The 27392-nt window shown below is 32.2% G+C and overlaps 1 protein-coding gene across 1 annotated transcript; it reads left to right on the top strand.

Moving 5' to 3' along the window:
• Positions 1-527: 527 nt before the first annotated feature.
• Positions 528-20769, top strand: LOC137371079 (mucin-22-like). The gene is made up of 18 exons (XM_068033031.1): positions 528-563; positions 1808-1948; positions 2528-2818; positions 3727-3875; positions 4327-4438; positions 5048-5338; positions 6847-7181; positions 7266-7437; positions 7536-7676; positions 8374-8544; positions 9093-9563; positions 10829-11103; positions 12540-12779; positions 14330-14471; positions 15050-15498; positions 16905-17106; positions 17864-18221; positions 20453-20769. The coding sequence occupies exons 1-18, from the start codon at positions 528-530 to the stop codon at positions 20767-20769; spliced, it is 4293 nt and encodes a 1430-aa protein (XP_067889132.1).
• Positions 20770-27392: the final 6623 nt, after the last annotated feature.

Below are 27392 nucleotides of genomic sequence, written 5' to 3'. Positions count from 1 at the left end.
TTGATCATCAGTTAAAGTTTGGATCTGAATCTGATCATCAGGTTATGTTTGCATCTGAATCTGATCATCAGTTAAAGTTTGGATCTGAATCTGATCCTGAGTTAAAGTTTGGATCTGAATCTGATCCTCAGTAAAAGTTTGGATCTGAAACTGATGATCGGTTAAAATTTGGATCTGAATCTGATCTGGAATTTAAGTTTGGATGTGAATCTGCTCATCAGTTGATTTTTGGATCAGAATCTACTCTTGAGATAAATTTGGATCTGAATCTGTTCATCAGTTAAAGTTTGGATGTGAATCTGATGATGAGATAAAATTTGGATCTGCATCTGATCATCAGTTAAATTTTGGATCTGAATCTATTCATCAGTTGAAATTTGGATCTGAATCTGATGATCAGTTAAAGTTTGGATCTGAATTTGATCATCAGTTAAAATTTGGATCTGAATGTGATCCTGAGTTAAAGTTTGGATCTGAATCTGATCATCAGTTAAAGTTTGGATCTGAATCTGATCATCAGTTAAAATATGGATCTGAATCTGATCTGGAATTTAAGTTTGGATGTGAATCTGCTCATCAGCTAATTTTTGGATCAGAATCTAATCCTGAGATAAAGTTTGGATTTGAACCTGACCCCCAGTTAAAGTTTGGATTTGAATCTGCTCATCAGCTAATTTTTGGATCAGAATCTAATCCTGAGATAAAGTTTGGATTTGAACCTGACCCCCAGTTAAAGTTTGGATTTGAATATGTTAATCAGTTAAACTTTGGATCTGAATCTGATCCGGAATTTAAGTTTGGATGTGAATCTGCTCATCAGTTGATTTTTGGATCAGAATCTACTCCTGAGATAAATTTGGATCTGAATCTGTTCATCAGTTAAAATTTGGATCTGAATCTGATCCTGAGTTACAATTTGGATCTGAATCTGATCATCAGTTAAAATTTGGAACTGAATCTGAGCCTCAGTAAAAGTTTGGATCTGAATCTGATCATCAGTTAAAATTTGGATCTGAATCTGTGCATCAGTTAAAGTTTGGATCTGAATCTGATCATCAGTTAAAATTTGGATCTGAATCTACTCCTGAGATAAATTTGGATCTGAATCTGTTCATCAGTTAAAGTTTGGATGTGAATCTGGTGATGAGATAAAATTTGGATCTGCATCTGATCATCAGTTAAATTTTGGATCTGAATCTATTCATCAGTTGAAATTTGGATCTGAATCTGATGATCAGTTAAAGTTTGGATCTGAATTTGATCATCAGTTAAAATTTGGATCTGAATGTGATCCTGAGTTAAAGTTTGGATCTGAATCTGATCATCAGTTAATTTTTGGATCTGAATCTGATCATCAGTTAAACTTTGGATCTAAATTTGATCATCCGTTAATTTTTGGATCTGAATCTGTTCATCTGTTAAACTTTGGATCTAAATCTGATCATCATTTAATTTTTGGATCTGAATCTGATCCTGAGTTAAAATTTGGATTGGAATCTGATCATCAGTTGAAATTTGGATCTGAATCTGATCATCAGTTAAACTTTGGATCTAAATCTGATCATCAGATAATGTTTGGATCTGAATCTGTTCATCTGTTAATCTTTGGATCTAAATCTGATCATCGGTTATTTTTTGGATCTGAATCTGATCCTGAGTTAAAATTTGAATCTAAATCTGATCATCAGTTGAAATTTGGATCTGAATCTACTCCTGAGATAAATTTGGATCTGAATCTGATCCTGAGTTAAAATTTGGATCTGAATCTGATCATGAGTTTAAGTTTTGATCTGAATCTGATCATCAGTTAAAATTTGGGTCTGAATCTGATCCTGAGTTACAATTTGGATCTGAATCTGATCATCAGTTAAAATTTGGAACTGAATCTTTGCCTCAGTCAATGTTTGGATCTGAATCTGATCATCAGTTTAAGTTTGGATCTGAATCTGTTCATCAGTTAAAGTTTGGATCTGAATCTGTTGATCAGTCAAAACTTGGATCTGAATCTGTTCATCAGTTAAAGTTTGGATCTGAATCTGATGATCAGTTAAAGTTTGGATCTGAATCTGATCCTGAGTTAAAATTTGGATCTGAATCTGATCCTGAGTTAAAATTTGGATCTGAATCTGATGATCGGTTAAAATATGGAACTGAATCTGTTCATCAGTTAAAGTTTGGATCTGAATCTGATCCTGAGTTAAAGTTTGGATCTGAATCTGATCCTCAGTAAAAGTTTGGATCTGAAACTGACGATCGGTTAAAATTTGGATCTGAATCTGATCCGGAATTTAAGTTTGGATGTGAATCTGTTCATCAGTTAAAATTTGGATCTGAATCTGATCCTGAGTTACAATTTGGATCTGAATCTGATCATCAGTTAAAATTTGGAACTGAATCTGAGCCTCAGTAAATTTTTGGATCTGAATCTGATCATCAGTTAAAATTTGGATCTGAATCTGATCCTGAGTTACAATTTGGATCTGAATCTGAGCATCATTTAAAGTTTTGATCTGAATCTGTTCATCAGTTAAAACGTGGATCTGAATCTGTTCATTGGTTAAAGTTTGGATTTGAATCTGCTCATCAGTTAATTTTTGGATCTGAATCTAATACTCAGTTAAAGTTTGGATCTGAGTCAGTTCATCGGTTAAAGTTTGGATCTGAATCTGATCATCAGTTAAAATTTGGATCTGAATCTGATCATCAGTTAAAGTTTGGATCTGAATCTAATCATCAGTTTATGTTTGCATCTGAATCTGTTCATCAGTTAAAGTTTGGATCTGAATCTGATTCTGAGTTAAAACTTGGATCTGAATCTGCACATCAGTTAAAATTTGGATCTGAATCTGATCCTCAGTAAAAGTTTGGATCTGAATCTGATCATCAGTTAAAGTTTGGATCTGAATCAGATCCTGAGATAAATTTGGATCTGAATTTGATCATCAGTTAAAGTTTGGATCTGAATCTGATTCTGAGTTAAAGTTTGGATCTGAATCTGATCCTCAGTAAAAGTTTGGATCTGAAACTGATGATCGGTTAAAATTTGGATCTGAATCTGATCCGGAATTTAAGTTTGGATGTGAATCTATTCATCAGTTAAAATTTGGATCTGAATCTGATCCTGAGTTCCAATTTGGATCTGAATCTGATCATCAGTTAAAATTTGGAACTGAATCTGTGCCTCAGTAAAAGTTTGGATCTGAATCTGATCATCAGTTAAAATTTGGATCTGAATCTGAGCATCATTTAAAGTTTGGATCTGAATCTGTTCATCAGTTAAAACTTGGATCTGAATCTGTTCATTGCTTAAAGTTTGGATTTGAATCTGCTCATCAGTTAATTTTTGGATCTGAATCTAATACTCAGTTAAAGTTTGGATCTGAATCTGCTCATCAGTTAAAATTTGGATCTGAATCTGTCCCGGAGTTAAAATTTGGATCTGAATCTGATCATCAGTAAAAAGTTTGGATCTGAATCTGATCATCAGTTAAATTTGGATCAGAGTCAGTTCATCGTTTAAAGTTTGGATCTGAATATGATCATCAGTTAAAGTTTGGATCTGAGTCAGTTCATCGGTTAAAGTTTGGATCTGAATATGATCATCAGTTAAAATTTGGATCTGAATCTGATCATCAGTTTAAGTTTGGATCTGAATCTGTTCATCAGTTAAAGTTTGGATCTGAATCTGATGATCAGTTAAAGTTTGGATCTGAATCTGATCCTGAGTTAAAATTTGGATCTGAATCTGATCCTGAGTTAAAATTTGGATCTGAATCTGATGATCGGTTAAAATATGGAACTGAATCTGTTCATCAGTTAAAGTTTGGATCTGAATCTGATCCTGAGTTAAAGTTTGGATCTGAATCTGATCCTCAGTAAAAGTTTGGATCTGAAACTGACGATCGGTTAAAATTTGGATCTGAATCTGATCCGGAATTTAAGTTTGGATGTGAATCTGTTCATCAGTTAAAATTTGGATCTGAATCTGATCCTGAGTTCCAATTTGGATCTGAATCTGATCATCAGTTAAAATTTGGAACTGAATCTGAGCCTCAGTAAAAGTTTGGATCTGAATCTGATCATCAGTTAAAATTTGGATCTGAATCTGAGCATCATTTAAAGTTTGGATCTGAATCTGTTCATCAGTTAAAACTTGGATCTGAATCTGTTCATTGGTTAAAGTTTGGATTTGAATCTGCTCATCAGTTAATTTTTGGATCTGAATCTAATACTCAGTTAAAGTTTGGATCTGAATCTGCTCATCAGTTAAAATTTGGATCTGAATCTGTCACGGAGTTAAAATTTGGATCTGAATCTGATCATCAGTAAAAAGTTTGGATCTGAATCTGATCATCAGTTAAAGTTTGGATCAGAGTCAGTTCATCGGTTAAAGTTTGGATCTGAATATGATCATCAGTTAAAGTTTGGATCTGAGTCAGTTCATCGGTTAAAGTTTGGATCTGAATATGATCATCAGTTAAAATTTGGATCTGAATCTGATCATCAGTTTAAGTTTGGATCTGAATCTGTTCATCAGTTAAAGTTTGGATCTGAATCTGATGATCAGTTAAAGTTTGGATCTGAATCTGATCCTGAGTTAAAATTTGGATCTGAATCTGATCCTGAGTTAAAATTTGGATCTGAATCTGATGATCGGTTAAAATATGGAACTGAATCTGTTCATCAGTTAAAGTTTGGATCTGAATCTGATCCTGAGTTAAAGTTTGGATCTGAATCTGATCCTCAGTAAAAGTTTGGATCTGAAACTGACGATCGGTTAAAATTTGGATCTGAATCTGATCCGGAATTTAAGTTTGGATGTGAATCTGTTCATCAGTTAAAATTTGGATCTGAATCTGATCCTGAGTTACAATTTGGATCTGAATCTGATCATCAGTTAAAATTTGGAACTGAATCTGAGCCTCAGTAAATTTTTGGATCTGAATCTGATCATCAGTTAAAATTTGGATCTGAATCTGATCCTGAGTTACAATTTGGATCTGAATCTGAGCATCATTTAAAGTTTTGATCTGAATCTGTTCATCAGTTAAAACGTGGATCTGAATCTGTTCATTGGTTAAAGTTTGGATTTGAATCTGCTCATCAGTTAATTTTTGGATCTGAATCTAATACTCAGTTAAAGTTTGGATCTGAGTCAGTTCATCGGTTAAAGTTTGGATCTGAATCTGATCATCAGTTAAAATTTGGATCTGAATCTGATCATCAGTTAAAGTTTGGATCTGAATCTAATCATCAGTTTATGTTTGCATCTGAATCTGTTCATCAGTTAAAGTTTGGATCTGAATCTGATTCTGAGTTAAAACTTGGATCTGAATCTGCACATCAGTTAAAATTTGGATCTGAATCTGATCCTCAGTAAAAGTTTGGATCTGAATCTGATCATCAGTTAAAGTTTGGATCTGAATCAGATCCTGAGATAAATTTGGATCTGAATTTGATCATCAGTTAAAGTTTGGATCTGAATCTGATTCTGAGTTAAAGTTTGGATCTGAATCTGATCCTCAGTAAAAGTTTGGATCTGAAACTGATGATCGGTTAAAATTTGGATCTGAATCTGATCCGGAATTTAAGTTTGGATGTGAATCTGTTCATCAGTTAAAATTTGGATCTGAATCTGATCCTGAGTTCCAATTTGGATCTGAATCTGATCATCAGTTAAAATTTGGAACTGAATCTGTGCCTCAGTAAAAGTTTGGATCTGAATCTGATCATCAGTTAAAATTTGGATCTGAATCTGAGCATCATTTAAAGTTTGGATCTGAATCTGTTCATCAGTTAAAACTTGGATCTGAATCTGTTCATTGCTTAAAGTTTGGATTTGAATCTGCTCATCAGTTAATTTTTGGATCTGAATCTAATACTCAGTTAAAGTTTGGATCTGAATCTGCTCATCAGTTAAAATTTGGATCTGAATCTGTCCCGGAGTTAAAATTTGGATCTGAATCTGATCATCAGTAAAAAGTTTGGATCTGAATCTGATCATCAGTTAAATTTGGATCAGAGTCAGTTCATCGTTTAAAGTTTGGATCTGAATATGATCATCAGTTAAAGTTTGGATCTGAGTCAGTTCATCGGTTAAAGTTTGGATCTGAATATGATCATCAGTTAAAATTTGGATCTGAATCTGATCATCAGTTTAAGTTTGGATCTGAATCTGTTCATCAGTTAAAGTTTGGATCTGAATCTGATGATCAGTTAAAGTTTGGATCTGAATCTGATCCTGAGTTAAAATTTGGATCTGAATCTGATCCTGAGTTAAAATTTGGATCTGAATCTGATGATCGGTTAAAATATGGAACGGAATCTGTTCATCAGTTAAAGTTTGGATCTGAATCTGATCCTGAGTTAAAGTTTGGATCTGAATCTGATCCTCAGTAAAAGTTTGGATCTGAAACTGACGATCGGTTAAAATTTGGATCTGAATCTGATCCGGAATTTAAGTTTGGATGTGAATCTGTTCATCAGTTAAAATTTGGATCTGAATCTGATCCTGAGTTACAATTTGGATCTGAATCTGATCATCAGTTAAAATTTGGAACTGAATCTGAGCCTCAGTAAAAGTTTGGATCTGAATCTGATCATCAATTAAAATTTGGATCTGAATCTGAGCATCATTTAAAGTTTGGATCTGAATCTGTTCATCAGTTAAAACTTGGATCTGAATCTGTTCATTGGTTAAAGTTTGGATTTGAATCTGCTCATCAGTTAATTTTTGGATCTGAATCTAATACTCAGTTAAAGTTTGGATCTGAATCTGCTCATCAGTTAAAATTTGGATCTGAATCTGATCATCAGTAAAAGTTTGGATCTGAATCTGATCATCAGTTAAAGTTTGGATCTGAGTCAGTTCATCGGTTAAAGTTTGGATCTGAATCTGATCATCAGTTAAAATTTGGATCTGAATCTGATCATCAGTTTAAGTTTGGATCTGAATCTTTTCATCAGTTAAAGTTTGGATCTGAATCTGTTGATCTGTCAAAACTTGGATCTGAATCTGTTCATCAGTTAAAGTTTGGATCTGAATCTGATGACCAGTTAAAGTTTGGATCTGAATCTGATCCTGAGTTAAAATCTGGATCTGAATCTGATCCTGAGTTAAAATTTGGTTCTGAATCTGATGATCGGTTAAAATTTGGAACTGAATCTGTTCATCAGTTAAAGTTTGGAACTGAATCTGTTCATCAGTTTAAGTTTGGATCTGAATCTGATCCTGAGTTAAAATTTGGATCTGAATCTGATGATAGGTTAAAATTTGGAACTGAATCTGATCATCAGTTAAAGTTTGGATCTGAATCTAGTCATCAGTTTATTTTTGCACCTGAATCTGTTCATCAGTTAAAGTTTGGATCTGAATCTGATTCTGAGTTAAAACTTGGATCTGAATCTGCACATCAGTTAAAATTTGGATCTGAATCTGTTCCTCAGTAAAATTTTGGATCTGAATCTGATCATCAGTTAAAGTTTGGATCTGAATCAGATCCTGAGATAAATTTGGATCTGAATTTGATCATCAGTTAAAGTTTGGATCTGAATCTGATCCTGAGTTAAAGTTTGGATCTGAAACTGACGATCGGTTAAAATTTGGATCTGAATCTGATCCGGAATTTAAGTTTGGATGTGAATCTGTTCATCAGTTAAAGTTTGGATCTGAGTCAGTTCATCGGTTAAAGTTTGGATCTGAATATGATCATCAGTTAAAATTTGGATCTGAATCTGATCATCAGTTTAAGTTTGGATCTGAATCTGTTCATCAGTTAAAGTTTGGATCTGAATCTGATGATCAGTTAAAGTTTGGATCTGAATCTGATCTGAGTTAAAATTTGGATCTGAATCTGATCCTGAGTTAAAATTTGGATCTGAATCTGCTGATCGGTTAAAATTTGGAACTGAATCTGTTCATCAGTTAAAGTTTGGATCTGAATCTGATCCTGAGTTAAAGTTTGGATCTGAATCTGATCATCAGTTAAAGTTTGGATCTGAATCTGATCCTCAGTAAAAGTTTGGATCTGAATCTGATCCGGAATTTAAGTTTGGATGTGAATCTGCTCATCAGTTGATTTTTGGATCAGAATCTACTCCTGAGATAAATTTGGATCTGAATCTGTTCATCAGTTAAAGTTTGGATGTGAATCTGCTGATGAGATAAAATTTGGATCTGCATCTGATCATCAGTTAAATTTTGGATCTGAATCTATTCATCAGTTGAAATTTGGATCTGAATCTGATGATCAGTTAAAGTTTGGATCTGAATTTGATCAACAGTTAAAATTTGGATCTGAATGTGATCCTGAGTTAAAGTTTGGATCTGAATCTGATCATCAGTTAAATTTTGGATCTGAATCTGTTCATCAGTTAAAGTTTGGATCTGAATCTGATCATCAGTTAAAATATGGATGTGAATCTGATCCGGAATTTAAGTTTGGATGTGAATCTGCTCATCAGCTAATTTTTGGATCAGAATCTAATCCTGAGATAAAGTTTGGATTTGAAACTGACCCCCAGTTAAAGTTTGGAATGGAATATGTTAATCAGTTAAACTTTGGATCTGAATCTGATCCGGAATTTAACTTGAGATGTGAATCTGCTCATCAGTTGATTTTTGGATCAGAATCTACTCCTGAGATAAATTTGGATCTGAATCTGTTCATCAGTTAAAATTTGGATCTGAATCTGATCCTGAGTTACAATTTGGATCTGAATCTGATCATCAGTTAAAATTTGGAACTGAATCTGAGCGTCAGTTAAAATTTGGATCTGAATCTGTGCATCAGTTAAAGTTTGGATCTGAATCTGATCGTCAGTTAAAATTTGGATCTGAATGTGATTCTGAGTTAAAGTTTGGATGTGAATCTGATGATGAGATAAAATTTGGATCTGAATCTGATCATCAGTTAAAATTTGGAACTGAATCTGAGCCTCAGTTAAAATTTGGATCTGAATCTGATCATCAGTTAAATTTTGGATCTGAATTTGATCATCAGTTAAAATTTGGATCTGAATGTGATCCTGAGTTAAAGTTTGGATCTGAATCTGATCATCAGTTAAATTTTGGATCTGAATCTGTTCATCAGTTAAAGTTTGGATCTGAATCTGATCATCAGTTAAAATTTGGATCTGAATCTGATCATCGGTTAAAATATGGATCTGAATCTGATCCGGAATTTAAGTTTGGATGTGAATCTGCTCATCAGCTAATTTTTGGATCAGAATCTAATCCTGAGATAAAGTTTGGATTTGAACCTGACCCCCAGTTAAAGTTTGGATTTGAATATGTTAATCAGTTAAACTTTGGATATGAATCTTTTGATCAGTTAAAGTTTGGACGTGAATATATTAATCAGTTAAACTTTGGATTTGAATCTGATCATCAGTTAAACTTTGGATCTAAATTTGATCATCGGTTAATTTTTGGATCTGAATCTGTTCATCTGTTAAACTTTGGATCTAAATCTGATCATCGGTTAATTTTTGGATCTGAATCTGATCATCAGTTAAACTTTGGATCTAAATTTGATCATCCGTTAATTTTTGGATCTGAATCTGTTCATCTGTTAAACTTTGGATCTAAATCTGATCATCGGTTAATTTTTGGATCTGAATCTGATCATCAGTTAAAATTTGGATTGGAATCTGATCATCAGTTGAAATTTGGATCTGAATCTGATCATCAGTTAAACTTTGGATCTAAATCTGATCATCAGATAATGTTTGGATCTGAATCTGTTCATCTGTTAAACTTTGGATCTAAATCTGATCATCGGTTAATTTTTGGATCTGAATCTGATCCTGAGTTAAAATTTGGATTGGAATCTGATCATCAGTTGAAATTTGGATCTGAATCTGATCATCAGTTAAACTTTGGATCTAAATCTGATCATCAGATAATGTTTGGATCTGAATCTGTTCATCTGTTAAACTTTGGATCTAAATCTGATCATCGGTTAACTTTTGGATCTGAATATGATCCTGAATAAAAATTTGATTCTGAATCTGATCATCAGTTAAACTTTGGATCTAAATCTGATCATCAGTTTAAGTTTGGATGTGAATCTGCTCATCAGTTAATTTTTGGATCTGAATCTAATCCTCAGTTAAAGTTTGGATCTAAATCTGATCATCAGTTAATTTTTGGATCTGAATCTGATCGTGAATTAAAATTTGGATCTGAATCTGATCATCAGTTTCAGTTTGGATGTGAATCTGCTCATCAGTTAATTTTTGGATCTGAATCTAATCCTCAGTTAAAGTTTGCATCTAAATCTGATCATCAGTTAATTTTTGAATCTGAATCTAATCCTCAGTTAAAGTTTGGATCTAAATCTGATCATCAGTTAATTTTTGGATCTGAATCTGCTCATCAGTTATAGTTTGATCTAATAGGTTCATTCGTTAAAGTTTGGAAATGAATGTGATCCTGAGTTTAAGTTTGGAAAAGAATCTGATCATCAGTTAAGATTTGATCTGAATCTACTCCTGAAATAAATTTGGATCTGAATCTGATCCTGAGTTAAAATTTGGATCTGAATCTGATCATGAGTTTAAGTTTGGATCTGAATCAGCTCATCAGTTAAAATTTGGATCTGAATCTGTCCCTGAGTTAAAATTTGGATCTGAATCTGATCATCAGTAAAAGTTTGGATCTGAATCTGTTCATCAGTTAAAGTTTGGATCTGAATCTGATGATCAGTAAAAGTTTGGATCTGAATCTGATCATCAGTTAAAGTTTGGATCTGAATCTGTTCATCAGTTAAAGTTTGGATCTGAATTTGATGATCAGTTAAAGTTTGGATCTGAATTTGATCATCAGTTAAAATTTGGATCTGAATGTGATCCTGAGTTAAAGTTTGGATCTGAATCTGATCATCAGTTAAATTTTGGATATGAATCTGTTCATCAGTTAAAGTTTGGATCTGAATCTGATCCGGAATTTAAGTTTGGATGTGAATCTGCTCATCAGCTAATTTTTGGATCAGAATCTAATCCTGAGATAAAGTTTGGATTTGAACCTGACCCCCAGTTAAAGTTTGGATTTGAATATGTTAATCAGTTAAACTTTGGATATGAATCTTTTGATCAGTTAAAGTTTGGATGTGAATATATTAATCAGTTAAACTTTGGATTTGAATCTGATCATCAGTTAAAGATTGGATCTGAATCTGATCATCTGTTAAACTTTGGATCTAAATCTGATCATCGGTTAATTTTTGGATCTGAATCTGATCCTGAGTTAAAATTTGGATTGGAATCTGATCATCAGTTGAAATTTGGATCTGAATCTGATCATCAGTTAAACTTTGGATCTAAATCTGATCATTAGATAATGTTTGGATCTGAATCTGCTCATCTGTTAAACTTTGGATCTAAATCTGATCATCGGTTAATTTTTGGATCTGAATCTGATCCTGAGTTAAAATTTAAATCTAAATCTGATCATCAGTTGAAATTTGGATCTGAATCTGATCATCAGTTAAACTTTGGATCTAAATCTGATCATCAGATAATGTTTGGATCTAAATCTGTTCATCTGTTAAACTTTGGATCTAAATTTGATCATCGGTTAATTTTTGGATCTGAATATGATCCTGAATAAAAATTTGATTCTGAATCTGATCATCAGTTAAACTTTGGATCTAAATCTGATCATCAGTTTAAGTTTGGATGTGAATCTGCTCATCAGTTAATTTTTGGATCTGAATCTAATCCTCAGTTAAAGTTTGGATCTAAATCTGTTCATCAGTTAATTTTTGGATCTGAATCTGATCGTGAATTAAAATTTGGATCTGAATCTGATCATCAGTTTCAGTTTGGATGTGAATCTGCTCATCAGTTAATTTTTGGATCTGAATCTAATCCTCAGTTAAAGTTTGGATCTAAATCTGATCATCAGTTAATTTTTGAATCTGAATCTAATCCTCAGTTAAAGTTTGGATCTAAATCTGATCATCAGTTAATTTTTGGATCTGAATCTGATCATCAGTTATAGTTTGATCTAATCGGTTCATTCGTTAAAGTTTGGAAATGAATGTGATCCTGAGTTTAAGTTTGGAAAAGAATCTGATCATCAGTTAAGATTTGATCTGAATCTACTCCTGAAATAAATTTGGATCTGAATCTGATCCTGAGTTAAAATTTGGATCTGAATCTGATCATGAGTTTAAGTTTGGATCTGAATCTGCTCATCAGTTAAAATTTGGATCTGAATCTGTCCCTGAGTTAAAATTTGGATCTGAATCTGATCATCAGTTAAAGTTTGGATCTGAATCTGATGATCAGTAAAAGTTTGGATCTGAATCTGATCCTGAGTTAAAATTTGGATCTGAATCTGATCATCAGTAAAAGTTTGGATCTGAATCTGTTCATCAGTTAATGTTTGGATCTGAATCTGATCATCAGTTAAAGTTTGGATCTGAATCTGTTCATCAGTTAAAGTTTGGATCTGAATCTGATGATCAGTTAAAGTTTGGATCTGAATTTGATCATCAGTTAAAATTTGGATCTGAATGTGATCCTGAGTTAAGGTTTGGATCTGAATCTGATCATCAGTTAAATTTTGGATATGAATCTGTTCATCAGTTAAAGTTTGGATCTGAATCTGATCCGGAATTTAAGTTTGGATGTGAATCTGCTCATCAGCTAATTTTTGGATCAGAATCTAATCCTGAGATAAAGTTTGGATTTGAACCTGACCCCCAGTTAAAGTTTGGATTTGAATATGTTAATCAGTTAAACTTTGGATATGAATCTTTTGATCAGTTAAAGTTTGGATGTGAATATATTAATCAGTTAAACTTTGGATTTGAATCTGATCATCAGTTAAAGATTGGATCTGAATCTGATCATCTGTTAAACTTTGGATCTAAATCTGATCATCGGTTAATTTTTGGATCTGAATCTGATCCTGAGTTAAAATTTGGATTGGAATCTGATCATCAGTTGAAATTTGGATCTGAATCTGATCATCAGTTAAACTTTGGATCTAAATCTGATCATTAGATAATGTTTGGATCTGAATCTGTTCATCTGTTAAACTTTGGATCTAAATCTGATCATCGGTTAATTTTTGGATCTGAATCTGATCCTGAGTTAAAATTTAAATCTAACTCTGATCATCAGTTGAAATTTGGATCTGAATCTGATCATCAGTTAAACTTTGGATCTAAATCTGATCATCAGATAATGTTTGGATCTAAATCTGTTCATCTGTTAAACTTTGGATCTAAATTTGATCATCGGTTAATTTTTGGATTGGAATATGATCCTGAATAAAAATTTGATTCTGAATCTGATCATCAGTTAAACTTTGGATCTAAATCTGATCATCAGTTTAAGTTTGGATGTGAATCTGCTCATCAGTTAATTTTTGGATCTGAATCTAATCCTCAGTTAAAGTTTGGATCTAAATCTGATCATCAGTTATAGTTTGATCTAATCGGTTCATTCGTTAAAGTTTGGAAATAAATGTGATCCTGAGTTTAAGTTTGGAAAAGAATCTGATCATCAGTTAAGATTTGATCTGAATCTACTCCTGAAATAAATTTGGATCTGAATCTGATCCTGAGTTAAAATTTGGATCTGAATCTGTCCCTGAGTTAAAATTTGGATCTGAATCTGATCATCAGTTAAAGTTTGGATCTGAGTCAGTTCATCGGTTAAAGGTTGGATCTGAATCTGATCATCAGTTAAAATTTGGATCTGAATCTGATCATCAGTTTAAGTTTGGATCTGAATCTGTTCATCAGTTAAAGTTTGGATCTGAATCTGTTGATCAGTCAAAACTTGGATCTGAATCTGTTCATCAGTTAAAGTTTGGATCTGAGTCAGTTCATCGGTTAAAGGTTGGATCTGAATCTGATCATCAGTTAAAATTTGGATCTGAATCTGATCATCAGTTTAAGTTTGGATCTGAATCTGTTCATCAGTTAAAGTTTGGATCTGAATCTGTTGATCAGTCAAAACTTGGATCTGAATCTGTTCATCAGTTAAAGTTTGGATCTGAATCTGATCCTGAGTTAAAATTTGGATCTGAATCTGATCCTGAGTTAAAATTTGGATCTGAATCTGATGATCGGTTAAAATTTGGAACTGAATCTGTTCATCAGTTAAAGTTTGGAACTGAATCTGTTCATCAGTTTAAGTTTGGATCTGAATCTGATCCTGAGTTAAAATTTGGATCTAAATCTGATGATCGGTTAAAATTTGGAACTGAATCTGTTCATCAGTTAAAGTTTGGAACTGAATCTGTTCATCAGTTTAAGTTTGGATCTGAATCTGATCCTGAGTTAAAATTTGGATCTGAATCTGATGATAGGTTAAAATTTGGAACTGAATCTGATCATCAGTTAAAGTTTGGATCTGAATCTAATCATCAGTTTATGTTTGCATCTGAATCTGTTCATCAGTTAAAGTTTGGATCTGAATCTGATTCTGAGTTAAAACTTGGATCTGAATCTGCACATCAGTTAAAATTCGGATCTGAATCTGATCCTCAGTAAAAGTTTGGATCTGAATCTGATCATCCGTTAAAGTTTGGATCTGAATCAGATCCTGAGATAAATTTGGATCTGAATTTGATCATCAGTTAAAGTTAGGATCTGAATCTGATCCTGAGTTAAAGTTTGGATCTGAATCTGATCCTCAGTAAAAGTTTGGATCTGAAACTGACGATCGGTTAAAATTTGGATCTGAATCTGATCTGGAATTTAAGTTTGGATGTGAATCTGTTCATCAGTTAAAATTTGGATCTGAATCTGATCCTGAGTTACAATTTGGATCTGAATCTGATGATCAGTTAAAATTTGGAACTGAATCTGAGCCTCAGTAAATGTTTGGATCTGAATCTGTTCATCAGTTAAAACTTGGATCTGAATCTGTTCATTGGTTAAAGTTTGGATTTGAATCTGCTCATCAGTTAATTTTTGGATCTGAATCTAATACTCAGTTAAAGTTTGGATCCGAATCTGCTCATCAGTTAAAATTTGGATCTGAATCTGTCCCTGAGTTAAAATTTGGATCTAAATCTGATCATCAGTTAAAATTTGGATCTGAATCTGATCATCGGTTAAAATATGGATCTGAATCTGATCCGGAATTTAAGTTTGGATGTGAATCTGCTCATCAGCTAATTTTTGGATCAGAATCTAATCCTGAGATAAAGTTTGGATTTGAACCTGACCCCCAGTTAAAGTTTGGATTTGAATATGTTAATCAGTTAAACTTTGGATATGAATCTTTTGATCAGTTAAAGTTTGGATGTGAATATATTAATCAGTTAAACTTTGGATTTGAATCTGATCATCAGTTAAAGATTGGATCTGAATCTGATCATCAGTTAAACTTTGGATCTAAATTTGATCATCCGTTAATTTTTGGATCTGAATCTGTTCATCTGTTAAACTTTGGATCTAAATCTAATCATCGGTTATTTTTTGGATCTGAATCTGATCCTGAGTTAAAATTTGGATTGGAATCTGATCATCAGTTGAAATTTGGATCTGAATCTGATCATCAGTTAAACTTTGGATCTAAATCTGATCATCAGATAATGTTTGGATCTGAATCTGTTCATCTGTTAAACTTTGGATCTAAATCTGATCATCGGTTAATTTTTGGATCTGAATCTGATCCTGAGTTAAAATTTGAATCTAAATCTGATCATCAGTTGAAATTTGGATCTGAATTTGATCATCAGTTAAACTTTGGATCTAAATCTGATCATCAGATAATGTTTGGATCTAAATCTGTTCATCTGTTAAACTTTGGATCTAAATTTGATCATCGGTTAATTTTTGGATCTGAATATGATCCTGAATAAAAATTTGATTCTGAATCTGATCATCAGTTAAACTTTGGATCTAAATCTGATCATCAGTTTAAGTTTGGATGTGAATCTGCTCATCAGTTAATTTTTGGATCTGAATCTAATCCTCAGTTAAAGTTTGGATCTAAATCTGTTCATCAGTTAATTTTTGGATCTGAATCTGATCGTGAATTAAAATTTGGATCTGAATCTGATTATCAGTTTAAGTTTGGATGTGAATCTGCTCATCAGTTAATTTTTAATTCTGAATCTAATCCTCAGTTAAAGTTTGGATCTAAATCTGATCATCAGTTAATTTTTGGATCTGAATCTGATCATCAGTTATAGCTTGATCTAATCGGTTCATTCGTTAAAGTTTGGAAATGAATGTGATCCTGAGTTTAAGTTTGGAAAAGAATCTGATCATCAGTTAAGATTTGATCTGAATCTACTCCTGAAATAAATTTGGATCTGAATCTGATCCTGAGTTAAAATTTGGATCTGAATCTGATCATGAGTTTAAGTTTGGATCTGAATCTGCTCATCAGTTAAAATTTGGATCTGAATCTGTCCCTGAGTTAAAATTTGGATCTGAATCTGATCATCAGTAAAAGTTTGATCTGAATCTGATCATCAGTTAAAGTTTGGATCTGAGTCAGTTCATCGGTTAAAGTTTGGATCTGAATCTGATCATCAGTTAAAATTTGGATCTGAATCTGATCATCAGTTTAAGTTTGGATCTGAATCTGTTCATCAGTTAAAGTTTGGATCTGAATCTGTTGATCAGTCAAAATTTGGATCTGAATCTGATCCTGAGTTCCAATTTGGATCTGAATCTGATCATCAGTTAAAATTTGGAACTGAATTTGAGCCTCAGTAAAAGTTTGGATCTGAATCTGTTCATCAGTTAAAACTTGGATCTGAATCTGTTCATTGGTTAAAGTTTGGATTTGAATCTGCTCATCAGTTAATTTTTTGATCTGAATCTAATACTCAGTTAAAGTTTGGATCTGAATCTGCTCATCAGTTAAAATTTGGATCTGAATCTGTCCCTGAGTTAAAATTTGGATCTGAATCTGATCATCAGTAAAAAGTTTGGATCTGAATCTGATCATCAGTTAAAGTTTGGATCAGAGTCAGTTCATCGGTTAAAGTTTGGATCTGAATATGATCATCAGTTAAAGTTTGGATCTGAGTCAGTTCATCGGTTAACGTTTGGATCTGAATATGATCATCAGTTAAAATTTGGATCTGAATCTGATCATCAGTTTAAGTTTGGATCTGAATCTGTTCATCAGTTAAAGTTTGGATCTGAATCTGATGATCAGTTAAAGTTTGGATCTGAATCTGATCCTGAGTTAAAATTTGGATCTGAATCTGATCCTGAGTTAAAATTTGGATCTGAATCTGATAATCGGTTAAAATTTGGAACTGAATCTGTTCATCAGTTAAAGTTTGGATCTGAATCTGATCCTGAGTTAAAATTTGGATCTGAATCTGATCCTGAGTTAAAATTTGGATCTGAATCTGATGATCGGTTAAAATTTGGAACTGAATCTGATCATCAGTTAAAGTTTGGATCTGAATCTGATCATCAGTTTATGTTTGCATCTGAATCTGTTCATCAGCTAAAGCTTGGTTCTGAATCTGATTCTGAGTTAAAACTTGGATCTGAATCTGCACATCAGTTAAAATTCGGATCTGAATCAGATCCTGAGATAAATTTGGATCTGAATTTGATCATCAGTTAAAGTTTGGATTTGAATCTGATCCTCAGTAAAAGTTTGGATCTGAAACTGATGATCGGTTAAAATTTGGATCTGAATCTGATCCGGAATTTAAGTTTGGATGCGAATCTGCTCATCAGTTGATTTTTGGATCAGAATCTACTCCTGAGATAAATTTGGATCTGAATCTGTTCATCAGTTAAAATTTGGATCTGAATCTGATCCTGAGTTACAATTTGGATCTGAATCTGAGCATCAGTTAAAATTTGAAACTGAATCTGAGCCTCAGTAAAAGTTTGGATCTGAATCTGATCATCAGTTAAAATTTGGATCTGAATGTGATTCTGAGTTAAAGTTTGGATGTGAATCTGATGAAGAGATAAAATTTGGATCTGCATCTGATCATCAGTTAAAGTTTGGATCTGAATCTGATCATCAGTTAAATTTTGGATCTGAATCTATTCATCAGTTAAAGTTTGGATCTGAATCTGATCATCAGTTAAAATTTGGATCTGAATCTGATCATCGGTTAAAATATGGATCTGAATCTGATCCGGAATTTAAGTTTGGATGTGAATCTGTTCATCAGCTAATTTTTGGATCAGAATCTAATCCTGAGATAAAGTTTGGATTTGAACCTGACCCCCAGTTAAAGTTTGATTTGAATATGTTAATCAGTTAAACTTTGGATATGAATCTTTTGATCAGTTAAAGTTTGGATGTGAATATATTAATCAGTTAAACTTTGGATTTGAATCTGATCATCAGTTAAAGATTGGATCTGAATCTGATCATCAGTTAAACTTTGGATCTAAATTTGATCATCCTTTAATATTTGGATCTGAATCTGTTCATCTGTTAAACATTGGATCTAAATCTGATCATCGGTTAATTTTTGGATCTGAATCTGATCCTGAGTTAAAATTTGGATTGGAATCTGATCATCAGTTGAAATTTGGATCTGAATCTGATCATCAGTTTAACTTTGGATCTAAATCTGATCATCAGTTTAAGTTTGGATGTGAATCTGCTCATCAGTTAATTTTTGGATCTGAATCTAATCCTCAGTTAAAGTTTGGATCTAAATCTGATCATCAGTTAATTTTTGGATCTGAATCTGATCATCAGTTAAAGTTTGATCTAATCGGTTCATTCGTTAAAGTTTGGAAATGAATGTGATCCTGAGTTTAAGTTTGGAAAAGAATCTGATCATCAGTTAAGATTTGGATCTGAATCTACTCCTGAGATAAATTAGGATGTGAATCTGATCCTGAGTTAAAATTTGGATCTGAATCTGATCATGAGTTTAAGTTTGGATCTGAATCTGCTCATCAGTTAAAATTTGGATCTGAATCTGTCCCTGAGTTAAAATTTGGATCTGAATCTGATCATCAGTAAAAGTTTGGATCTGAATCTGATCATCAGTTAAAGTTTGGATCTGAGTCAGTTCATCGGTTAAAGTTTGGATCTGAATCTGATCATCAGTTTAAGTTTGGATCTGAATCTGTTCATCAGTTAAAATTTGGATCTGAATCTGTTGATCAGTCAAAACTTGGATCTGAATCTGTTCATCAGTTAAAGTTTGGATCTGAATCTGATGATCAGTTAAAGTTTGGATCTGAATCTGATCCTGAGTTAAAATTTGGATCTGAATCTGATGATCGGTTAAAATTTGGAACTGAATCTGTTCATCAGTTTAAGTTTGGATCTGAATCTGATCCTGAGTTAAAACTTGGATCTGAATCTGCACATCAGTTAAAATTCGGATCTGAATCTGATCCTCAGTCAAAGTTTGGATCTGAATCTGATCATCAGTTAAAGTTTGGATCTGAATCTGATCCTGAGTTAAAGTTTGGATCTGAATCTGATCCTCAGTAAAAGTTTGGACCTGAAACTGATGATCGGTTAAAATTTGGATCTGAATCTGATCCGGAATTTAAGTTTGGATGTGAATCTGCTCATCATTCGACTTTTGGCTCAGAATTTACTCCTGAGATAAATTTGGATCTGAATCTGTTCATCAGTTAAAATGTGGATGTGAATCTGATCATCAGTTAAAATTTGGAACTGAATCTGAGCCTCAGTAAAAGTTTGGATCTGAATCTGATCATCAGTTAAAATTTGGATCTGAATCTGTGCATCAGTTAAAGTTTGGATCTGAATCTGATTGTCAGTTAAAATTTGGATCTGAATGTGATTCTGAGTTAAAGTTTGGATGTGAATCTGATGATGAGATAAAATTTGGATCTGCATCTGATCATCAGTTAAATTTTGGATCTGAATCTATTCCTGAGATAAATTTGGATCTTAATCTGTTCATCAGTTAAAGTTTGGATCTGAATCTATTCATCAGTTGAAATTTGGATCTGAATCTGATGATCAGCTAAAGTTTGGATTTGAATTTGATCATCAGTTAAAATTTGGATCTGAATGTGATCCTGAGTTAAAGTTTGGATCTGAATCTGATCATCAGTTAAATTTTGGATCTGAATCTGTTCATCAGTTAAAGTTTGGATCTGAATCGGATCATCAGTTAAAATTTGGATGTGAATCTGATCATCAGTTAAAATATGGATCAGAATCTAATCCTGAGATAAAGTTTGGATTTGAACCTGACCCCCAGTTAATGTTTGGATTTAAATATGTTAATCAGTTAATATTGGATATGAATCTTTTGATCAGTTAAAGTTTGGATGTGAATATCTTAATCAGTTAAACTTTGGATCTGAATCTGATCATCAGTTGAAATTTGGATCTGAATCTGATCATCAGTTAAACTTTGGATCTAAATCTGATCATCAGTTAATTTTTGGATCTGAATCTGATCCTGAATTAAAATTTGGATCTGAATCTGATCATCAGTTTAAGTTTGGATGTGAATCTGCTCATCAGTTAATTTTTGGATCAGAATCTAATCCTGAGATAAATTTTCGATCTGAATCTGTCACTGAGTTAATATCTGGATCTGAATCTAATCCTCAGTTAAAGTTTGGATCTAAATCTGATCATCAGTTAATTTTTGGATCTGAATCTGATCATCAGTTAAAGTTTAAATGTGAATATGGTGATCAATTAATGTTTGGATCTGAATCTGTTCATCAGTTAAAATCTGCATCTGAATGTGATCCTGAGTTTAAGTTTGGAAAAGAATCTGATCATCAGTTAAAATTTGGAACTAAATCTACTCCTGAGATAAATTTGGATCTGAATCTGATCATCAGTTAAAATTTGGATCTGAATCTGATCCTGAGTTAAAAGTTGGATCTGAATCTGATGATCAGTTAAAGTTTGGATCTGAATCTGATCCTCAGTAAAAGTTTGATCTAATCGGTTCATTCGTTAAAGTTTGGATCTGAATGTGATCCTCAGTTAAAATTTGGATCTGAATCTGATCCTGAGTTAAAAGTTGGATCTGAATCTGATGATCAGTTAAAGTTTGGATCTGAATCTGATCCTGAGTTAAAATTGGGATCTGAATCTGAGTCTGAGTAAAAGTTTGGAACTGAATCTGATCATCAGATAAAGTTTGGATCTGAGTCAGTTCATCGGTTAAAGTTTGGATCTGAATCTGATCCTGAGTTAAAATTTGGATCTGAATCTGATCATCAGTCAAAACTTGGATCTGAATCTGTTCATCAGCTAAAGTTTGGATGTGAATATGTCAATCAGTTAATGTTTGAATCTTAATCTATTCATCAGTTAAAATTTGGATCAGAATCTGATGATCAGTTAAAGTTTGGATCTGAATTTGATCATCAGTTGAAATTTGGATCTGAATCTGATCATCAGTTAAAGTTTGGATCTGAATCTGATCATAAGTTAAAATTTGGATCTGAATCTGATCATCGGTTAAAATATGGATCTGAATCTGATCCGGAATTTAAGTTTGGATGTGAATCTGCTCATCAGCTAATTTTTGGATCAGAATCTAAACCTGAGATAAAGTTTGGATTTGAACCTGACCCCCAGTTAAAGTTTGGATTTGAATATGTTAATCATTTAATATTGGATATGAATCTTTTGATCAGTTAAAGTTTGGATGTGAAACTGATCATCAGTTGAAATTTGGATCTGAATCTGATCATCAGTTAAACTTTGGATCTAAATCTGATCATCAGTTAAACTTTGGATCTGAATCTGATCCTGAATTAAAATTTGGATCTGATTCTGATCATGAGTTTATGTTTGGATCTGAATCTGCTCATCAGTTAAAATTTGGATCTGAATCTGACCCTCAGTTAAAACTTGGATCTGAATCTGATCATCAGTTTAAGTTTGGATGTGAATCTGCTCATCAGTTAATTTTTGGATCAGAATCTAATCCTGAGATAAAGTTTCGATCTGAATCTGTCACTGAGTTAATATCTGGATCTGAATCTAATCCTCAGTTAAAGTTTGGATCTAAATCTGATCATCAGTTAATTTTTGGATCTGAATCTGATCATCAGTTAAAGTTTAAATGTGAATATGGTGATCAATTAATGTTTGGATCTGAATCTGTTCATCAGTTAAAATCTGGATCTGAATGTGATCCTGAGTTTAAGTTTGGAAAAGAATCTGATCATCAGTTAAAATTTGGATCTGAATCTATTCATCAGTCGAAATTTGGATCTGAATGTGATCCTGAGTTAAAGTTTGGATCTGAATCTGATCATCAGTTAAATTTTGGATCTGAATCTGATCCGGAATTTAAGTTTGGATGTGAATCTGCTCATCAGCTAATTTTTGGATCAGAATCTAATCCTGAGATAAAGTTTGGATTTGAACCTGACCCCCAGTTAAAGTTTGGATTTGAATATGTTAATCAGTTAATATTGGATATGAATCTTTTGATCAGTTAAAGTTTGGACGTGAATCTATTAATCAGTTAAACTTTGGATCTGAGTCTGATCATCATTTGAAATTTGGATCTGAATCTGATCATCAGTTAAACTTTGGATCTGAATCTGATCATCAGTTAAACTTTGGATCTGAATTTGATCATCAGTTAAACTTTGGATCTAAATCTGATCATCAGTTAAACTTTGGATCTGAATCTGATCATCAGTTAAAGTTTGGATCTGAATCTGATCATCAGTTAAGATTTGGATCTGATTCAGATTATCAGTTAAAGTTTGTATGTGAATAATTTAATCAGTTAACGTTTGGAGCTGAATCTGTTCATCAGTTAAAGTTTGGCTCTGAATCGGTTCATCAGTTAAAGTTTGGATCTGAATCGGTTCATCTGTTAAAGTTTGGATCTGAATCTGATCACTAGTTAATGTTTGGATCTGAATCTGATCATCAATTAAAGTTTGGATGTGGATATTTTAATCAGTTATTGTTTGGATGTGAATCTGTTCATCAGTTAATTTTTGGATCTGAATCTGTTCATCAATTAAAGTTTGGATGTGGATATTTTAATCAGTTATTGTTTGGATCTGAATCTGTTCATCAGTTAAAGTTTGGATGTTAATATTTTAATCAGTTAATGTTTGGATCTGAATCAATTCATCAGTTAAAGTTTGGATGTGAATATTTTAATCAGTTAATGTTTGGATCTGAATCTTATCATCAGTTAAAGTTTGGATGCGAATATTTCAATCAGTTAATGTTTGGATCTGAATCTTATCATGAATTAAAGTTTGGATGTGGATATTTTAATCTGTTAATGTTTGGGTCTGAATCTGTTCATCAGTTAAAGTTTGGATGCGAATATTTCAATCAGTTAATGTTTGGATCTGAATCTGTTCATCAGTTAAAGTTTGTATGTGAATAATTTAATCAGTTAATGTTTGGATCTGAATCTGTTGATCAGTTAACGTTTGGAGCTGAATCTGTTCATTAGTTGAAGTTTGGATCTGAATATGTTAATCACTTAATGTTTGGATCTGAATCTGTTCATTAGTTAAAATTTGGATGTGAATATTTCAATCAGTTAATGTTTGGATTTGAATCTGTTTAGTTAAAGTTTGGATGTGAATAATTTAATCAGTTAATATTTGAATCTTAATGAGTTCATCAGTTAAAGTTTGGATGTGAATAATTTAATCAGTTAATGTTTGAATCTGAATCTGTTCAGTTAAAGTTTGGATGTGAATAATTTAATCAGTTAATATTTGAATCTTAATCAGTTCATCAGTTAAAGTTTGGATGTGAATAATTTAATCAGTTAATGTTTGAATCTGAATCTGTTCAGTTAAAGTTTGGATGTGCATAATTTAATCAGTTAATATTTGAATCTTAATCAGTTCATCAGTTAAAGTTTGGATGTGAATATTTTAATCAGTTAATGTTTAGATCTGAAACTGATCATCAGTTAAAGTTTGGATGTTAATATTTCAATCAGTTAATGTTTGGATCCGAATCTGTTCATCAGTTAAAGTTTGTATGTGAATAATTTAATCAGTTAATGTTTGGATCTGAATCTGTTGATCAGTTAAAGTTTGGATGAGAATATTTTAATCAGTTAATGTTTGGATCTGAATCTAATCATCAGTTAAAGTTTGTATGTGAATAATTTAATCAGTTAATGTTTGGATCTGAATCTGTTAATGTGTTAAAGTTTGGATCTGAATCTGTTCATCAGTTAAACTTTGGATGTGAATATTTCAAACAGTTAATGTTTGGATCTGAATCTGTTAATCAGTTAATTTTTGGATCTGAATCTGATCATCAGTTAAGATTTGGATCTGATTCAGATTATCAGTTAAAGTTTGGATGTGAATATTTTAATCAGTTAATGTTTGGATCTGAATTTGCACATCAGTTAAAGTTTGTATGTGAATAATTTAATCAGTTAACGTTTGGAGCTGAATCTGTTCATCAGTTAAAGTTTGGATCTGAATCTGTTGATCTGTTAATGTTTGGATCTGAATCTGATCATCAGTTAAAGATTGGATGTGGATATTTTAATCTGTTAATGTTTGGATCTGAATCTGATCATCAGTTGAAGTTTGGATGTGGATATTTTAATCTGTTAATGTTTGGATCGGAATCAATTCATCAATTAAAGTTTGGATGTTAATATTTCAATCAGTTAAAGTTTAGATCTGAATCTGATCATCAGTTAAAGATTGGATGTGGATATTTTAATCTGTTAATGTTTGGATCTGAATCTGATCATCAGTTAAAGATTGGATGTGGATATTTTAATCAGTTAAAGTTTGGATCTGAATCTGTTCATCATTTTAAGTTTGGATGTGAATATTTTAATCAGTTAATTTTTGGATCTGAATCGAATCATCAGTTAAAGTTTGTATGTCAATAATTTAATCAGTTAATGTTCGGATCTGAATCTGTTAATCAGTTAATCAGTAAAAGTTTGGATCTGAATCTGTTCATCAGTTAAAGTTTGGATGTGAATATGCTAATCAGTTAATATTTGGATCCGAATCTGTTCATCAGTTAAAGTTTGGATGTGAATATTTTAATCAGTTAATGTTTAGATCTGAAACTGATCATCAGTTAAAGTTTGGATGTTAATATTTCAATCAGTTAATGTTTGGATCCGAATCTGTTCATCAGTTAAAGTTTGTATGTGAATAATTTAATCAGTTAATGTTTGGATCTGAATCTGTTGATCAGTTAAAGTTTGGATCTGAATATGTTAATCACTTAATGTTTGGATGAGAATATTTTAATCAGTTAATATTTGGATCTGAATCTAATCATCAGTTAAAGTTTGTATGTGAATAATTTAATCAGTTAATGTTTGGATCTGAATCTGTTGATCAGTTAAAGTTTGGATCTGAATATGTTAATCACTTAATGTTTGGATCTGAATCTGTTCATCAGTTAAAGTTTGGATGAGAATATTTTAATCAGTTAATATTTGGATCTGAATCTAATCATCAGTTAAAGTTTGTATGTGAATAATTTAATCAGTTAATGTTTGGATCTGAATCTGTTCATCAGTTAAACTTTGGATGTGAATATTTCAAACAGTTAATGTTTGGATCTGAATCTGTTAATCAGTTAATGTTTGGATCTGAATCTGTTCATCACTTGAACTTTGGATGTGAATATTTCAATCAGTTAATGTTTGGATCTGAATCTGTTCATCACTTGAACTTTGGATGTGAATATTTCAAACAGTTAATTTTTGGATCTGAATCTGTTCATCAGTTAAACTTTGGATGTGAATATTTCAAACAGTTAATGTTTGGATCTGAATCTGTTCATCAGTTAATTTTTGGATCTGATTCTGATCATCAGTGAAGATTTGGATCTGATTCAGATTATCAGTTAAAGTTTGTATGTGAATAATTTAATCAGTTAACGTTTGGAGCTGAATCTGTTCATCAGTTAAAGTTTGGCTCTGAATCGGTTCATCAGTTAAAGTTTGGATCTGAATCAGTTCATCTGTTAAAGTTTGGATCTGAATCTGTTCACTAGTTAATGTTTGGATGTGAATATTTCAATCAGTTAAGGTTTGGATCTGAATCTGTTCATCAGTTAAAGTTTGGATGTGAATATTTCAATCAGTTAATGTTTGGATCTGAATTTAATCATCAATTAAAGTTTGGATGTGGATATTTTAATCAGTTATTGTTTGGATGTGAATCTGTTCATCAGTTAAAGTTTGGATGTGAATAATTTAATCAGTTAATTTTTGGATCTGAATCTGATCATCAGTTAATGTTTGGATGTGAATATGCTAATCAGTTAATGTTTGGATCCGAATCTGTTCATCAGTTAAAGTTTGTATGTGAATATGCTAATCAGTTAATGTTTGGATCCGAATCTGTTCATCAGTTAAAGTTTGGATGTGAATATTTCAAACAGTTAATGTTTGGATCTGAATCTGTTAATCAGTTAATGTTTGGATCTGAATCTGTTCATCAGTTAAAGTTTGGATGTGAATAATTTAATCAGTTAATGTTTGGATCTGAATCTGATCATCAGTTAAAGTTTGGATGTGAATAATTTAATCAGTTAATTTTTGGATCTGAATCTGATCATCAGTTAATGTTTGGATGTGAATATGCTAATCAGTTAATGTTTGGATCCGAATCTGTTCATCAGTTAAAGTTTGTATGTGAATATGCTAATCAGTTAATGTTTGGATCCGAATCTGTTCATCAGTTAAAGTTTGTATGTGAATATGCTAATCAGTCAATGTTTGGATCCGAATCTGTTCATCAGTTAAAGTTTGTATGTGAATATGCTAATCAGTTAATGTTTGGATCCGAATCTGTTCATCAGTTAAAGTTTGTATGTGAATATGCTAATCAGTTAATGTTTGGATCCGAATCTGTTCATCAGTTAAAGTTTGTATGTGAATAATTTAATCAGTTAAAGTTTGGATCTGAATATGTTAATCACTTAATGTTTGGATCTGAATCTGTTCATCAGTTAAAGTTTGGATGTGAATATTTTAATCAGTTAATGTTTAGATCTGAAACTGATCATCAGTTAAAGTTTGGATGTTAATATTTCAATCAATTAATATTTGGATCTGAATCTGTTCATCAGTTAAAGTTTGTATGTGAATATTTCAATCAGTTAATGTTTGGCTCTGAATCTGTTCATCAGCTAATTTTTGGATCTGAATCTGTTCATCAGTTAAACTTTGGATGTGAATATTTCAAACAGTTAATGTTTGGATCTGAATCTGTTAATGTGTTAAAGTTTGGATCTGAATATTTCAATCAGTTAATGTTTGGCTCTGAATCTGTTCATCAGTTAATTTTTGGATCTGAATCTGATCATCAGTTAAAGTTTGTATGTGAATAATTTAATCAGTTAATGTTTGGATCTGAATTTGTACATCAGTTAAAGTTTGTATGTGAATAATTTAATCAGTTAACGTTTGGAGCTGAATCTGTTCATCAGTTAAAGTTTGGCTCTGAATCGGTTCATCAGTT

The sequence above is a fragment of the Heterodontus francisci genome, chromosome 1 (assembly GCF_036365525.1).
Source record: "Heterodontus francisci isolate sHetFra1 chromosome 1, sHetFra1.hap1, whole genome shotgun sequence".
Taxonomy (NCBI): domain Eukaryota; kingdom Metazoa; phylum Chordata; class Chondrichthyes; order Heterodontiformes; family Heterodontidae; genus Heterodontus; species Heterodontus francisci.
The sequence above is the reverse complement of the archived record's forward strand: the minus strand, read 5'-3'. Positions and strand labels throughout refer to the sequence as shown.

What these genes read in the sequence shown, in the direction of transcription:
- LOC137371079 (XM_068033031.1), top strand. Translation starts at nt 528, where the DNA reads ATGGATCTGAATCTGATCTGGAATTTAAGTTTGGAT. An exon ending in TAAAGTTTGGATCTGAGTCA is followed by an intron (nt 4,439 to 5,047) that starts GTTCATCGGTTA and finishes TCTGTTCATCAG; the next exon opens with TTAAAACGTGGATCTGAATC. An exon ending in GGATTGGAATCTGATCATCA is followed by an intron (nt 15,499 to 16,904) that starts GTTGAAATTTGG and finishes TCTGATCATCAG; the next exon opens with TAAAAAGTTTGGATCTGAAT.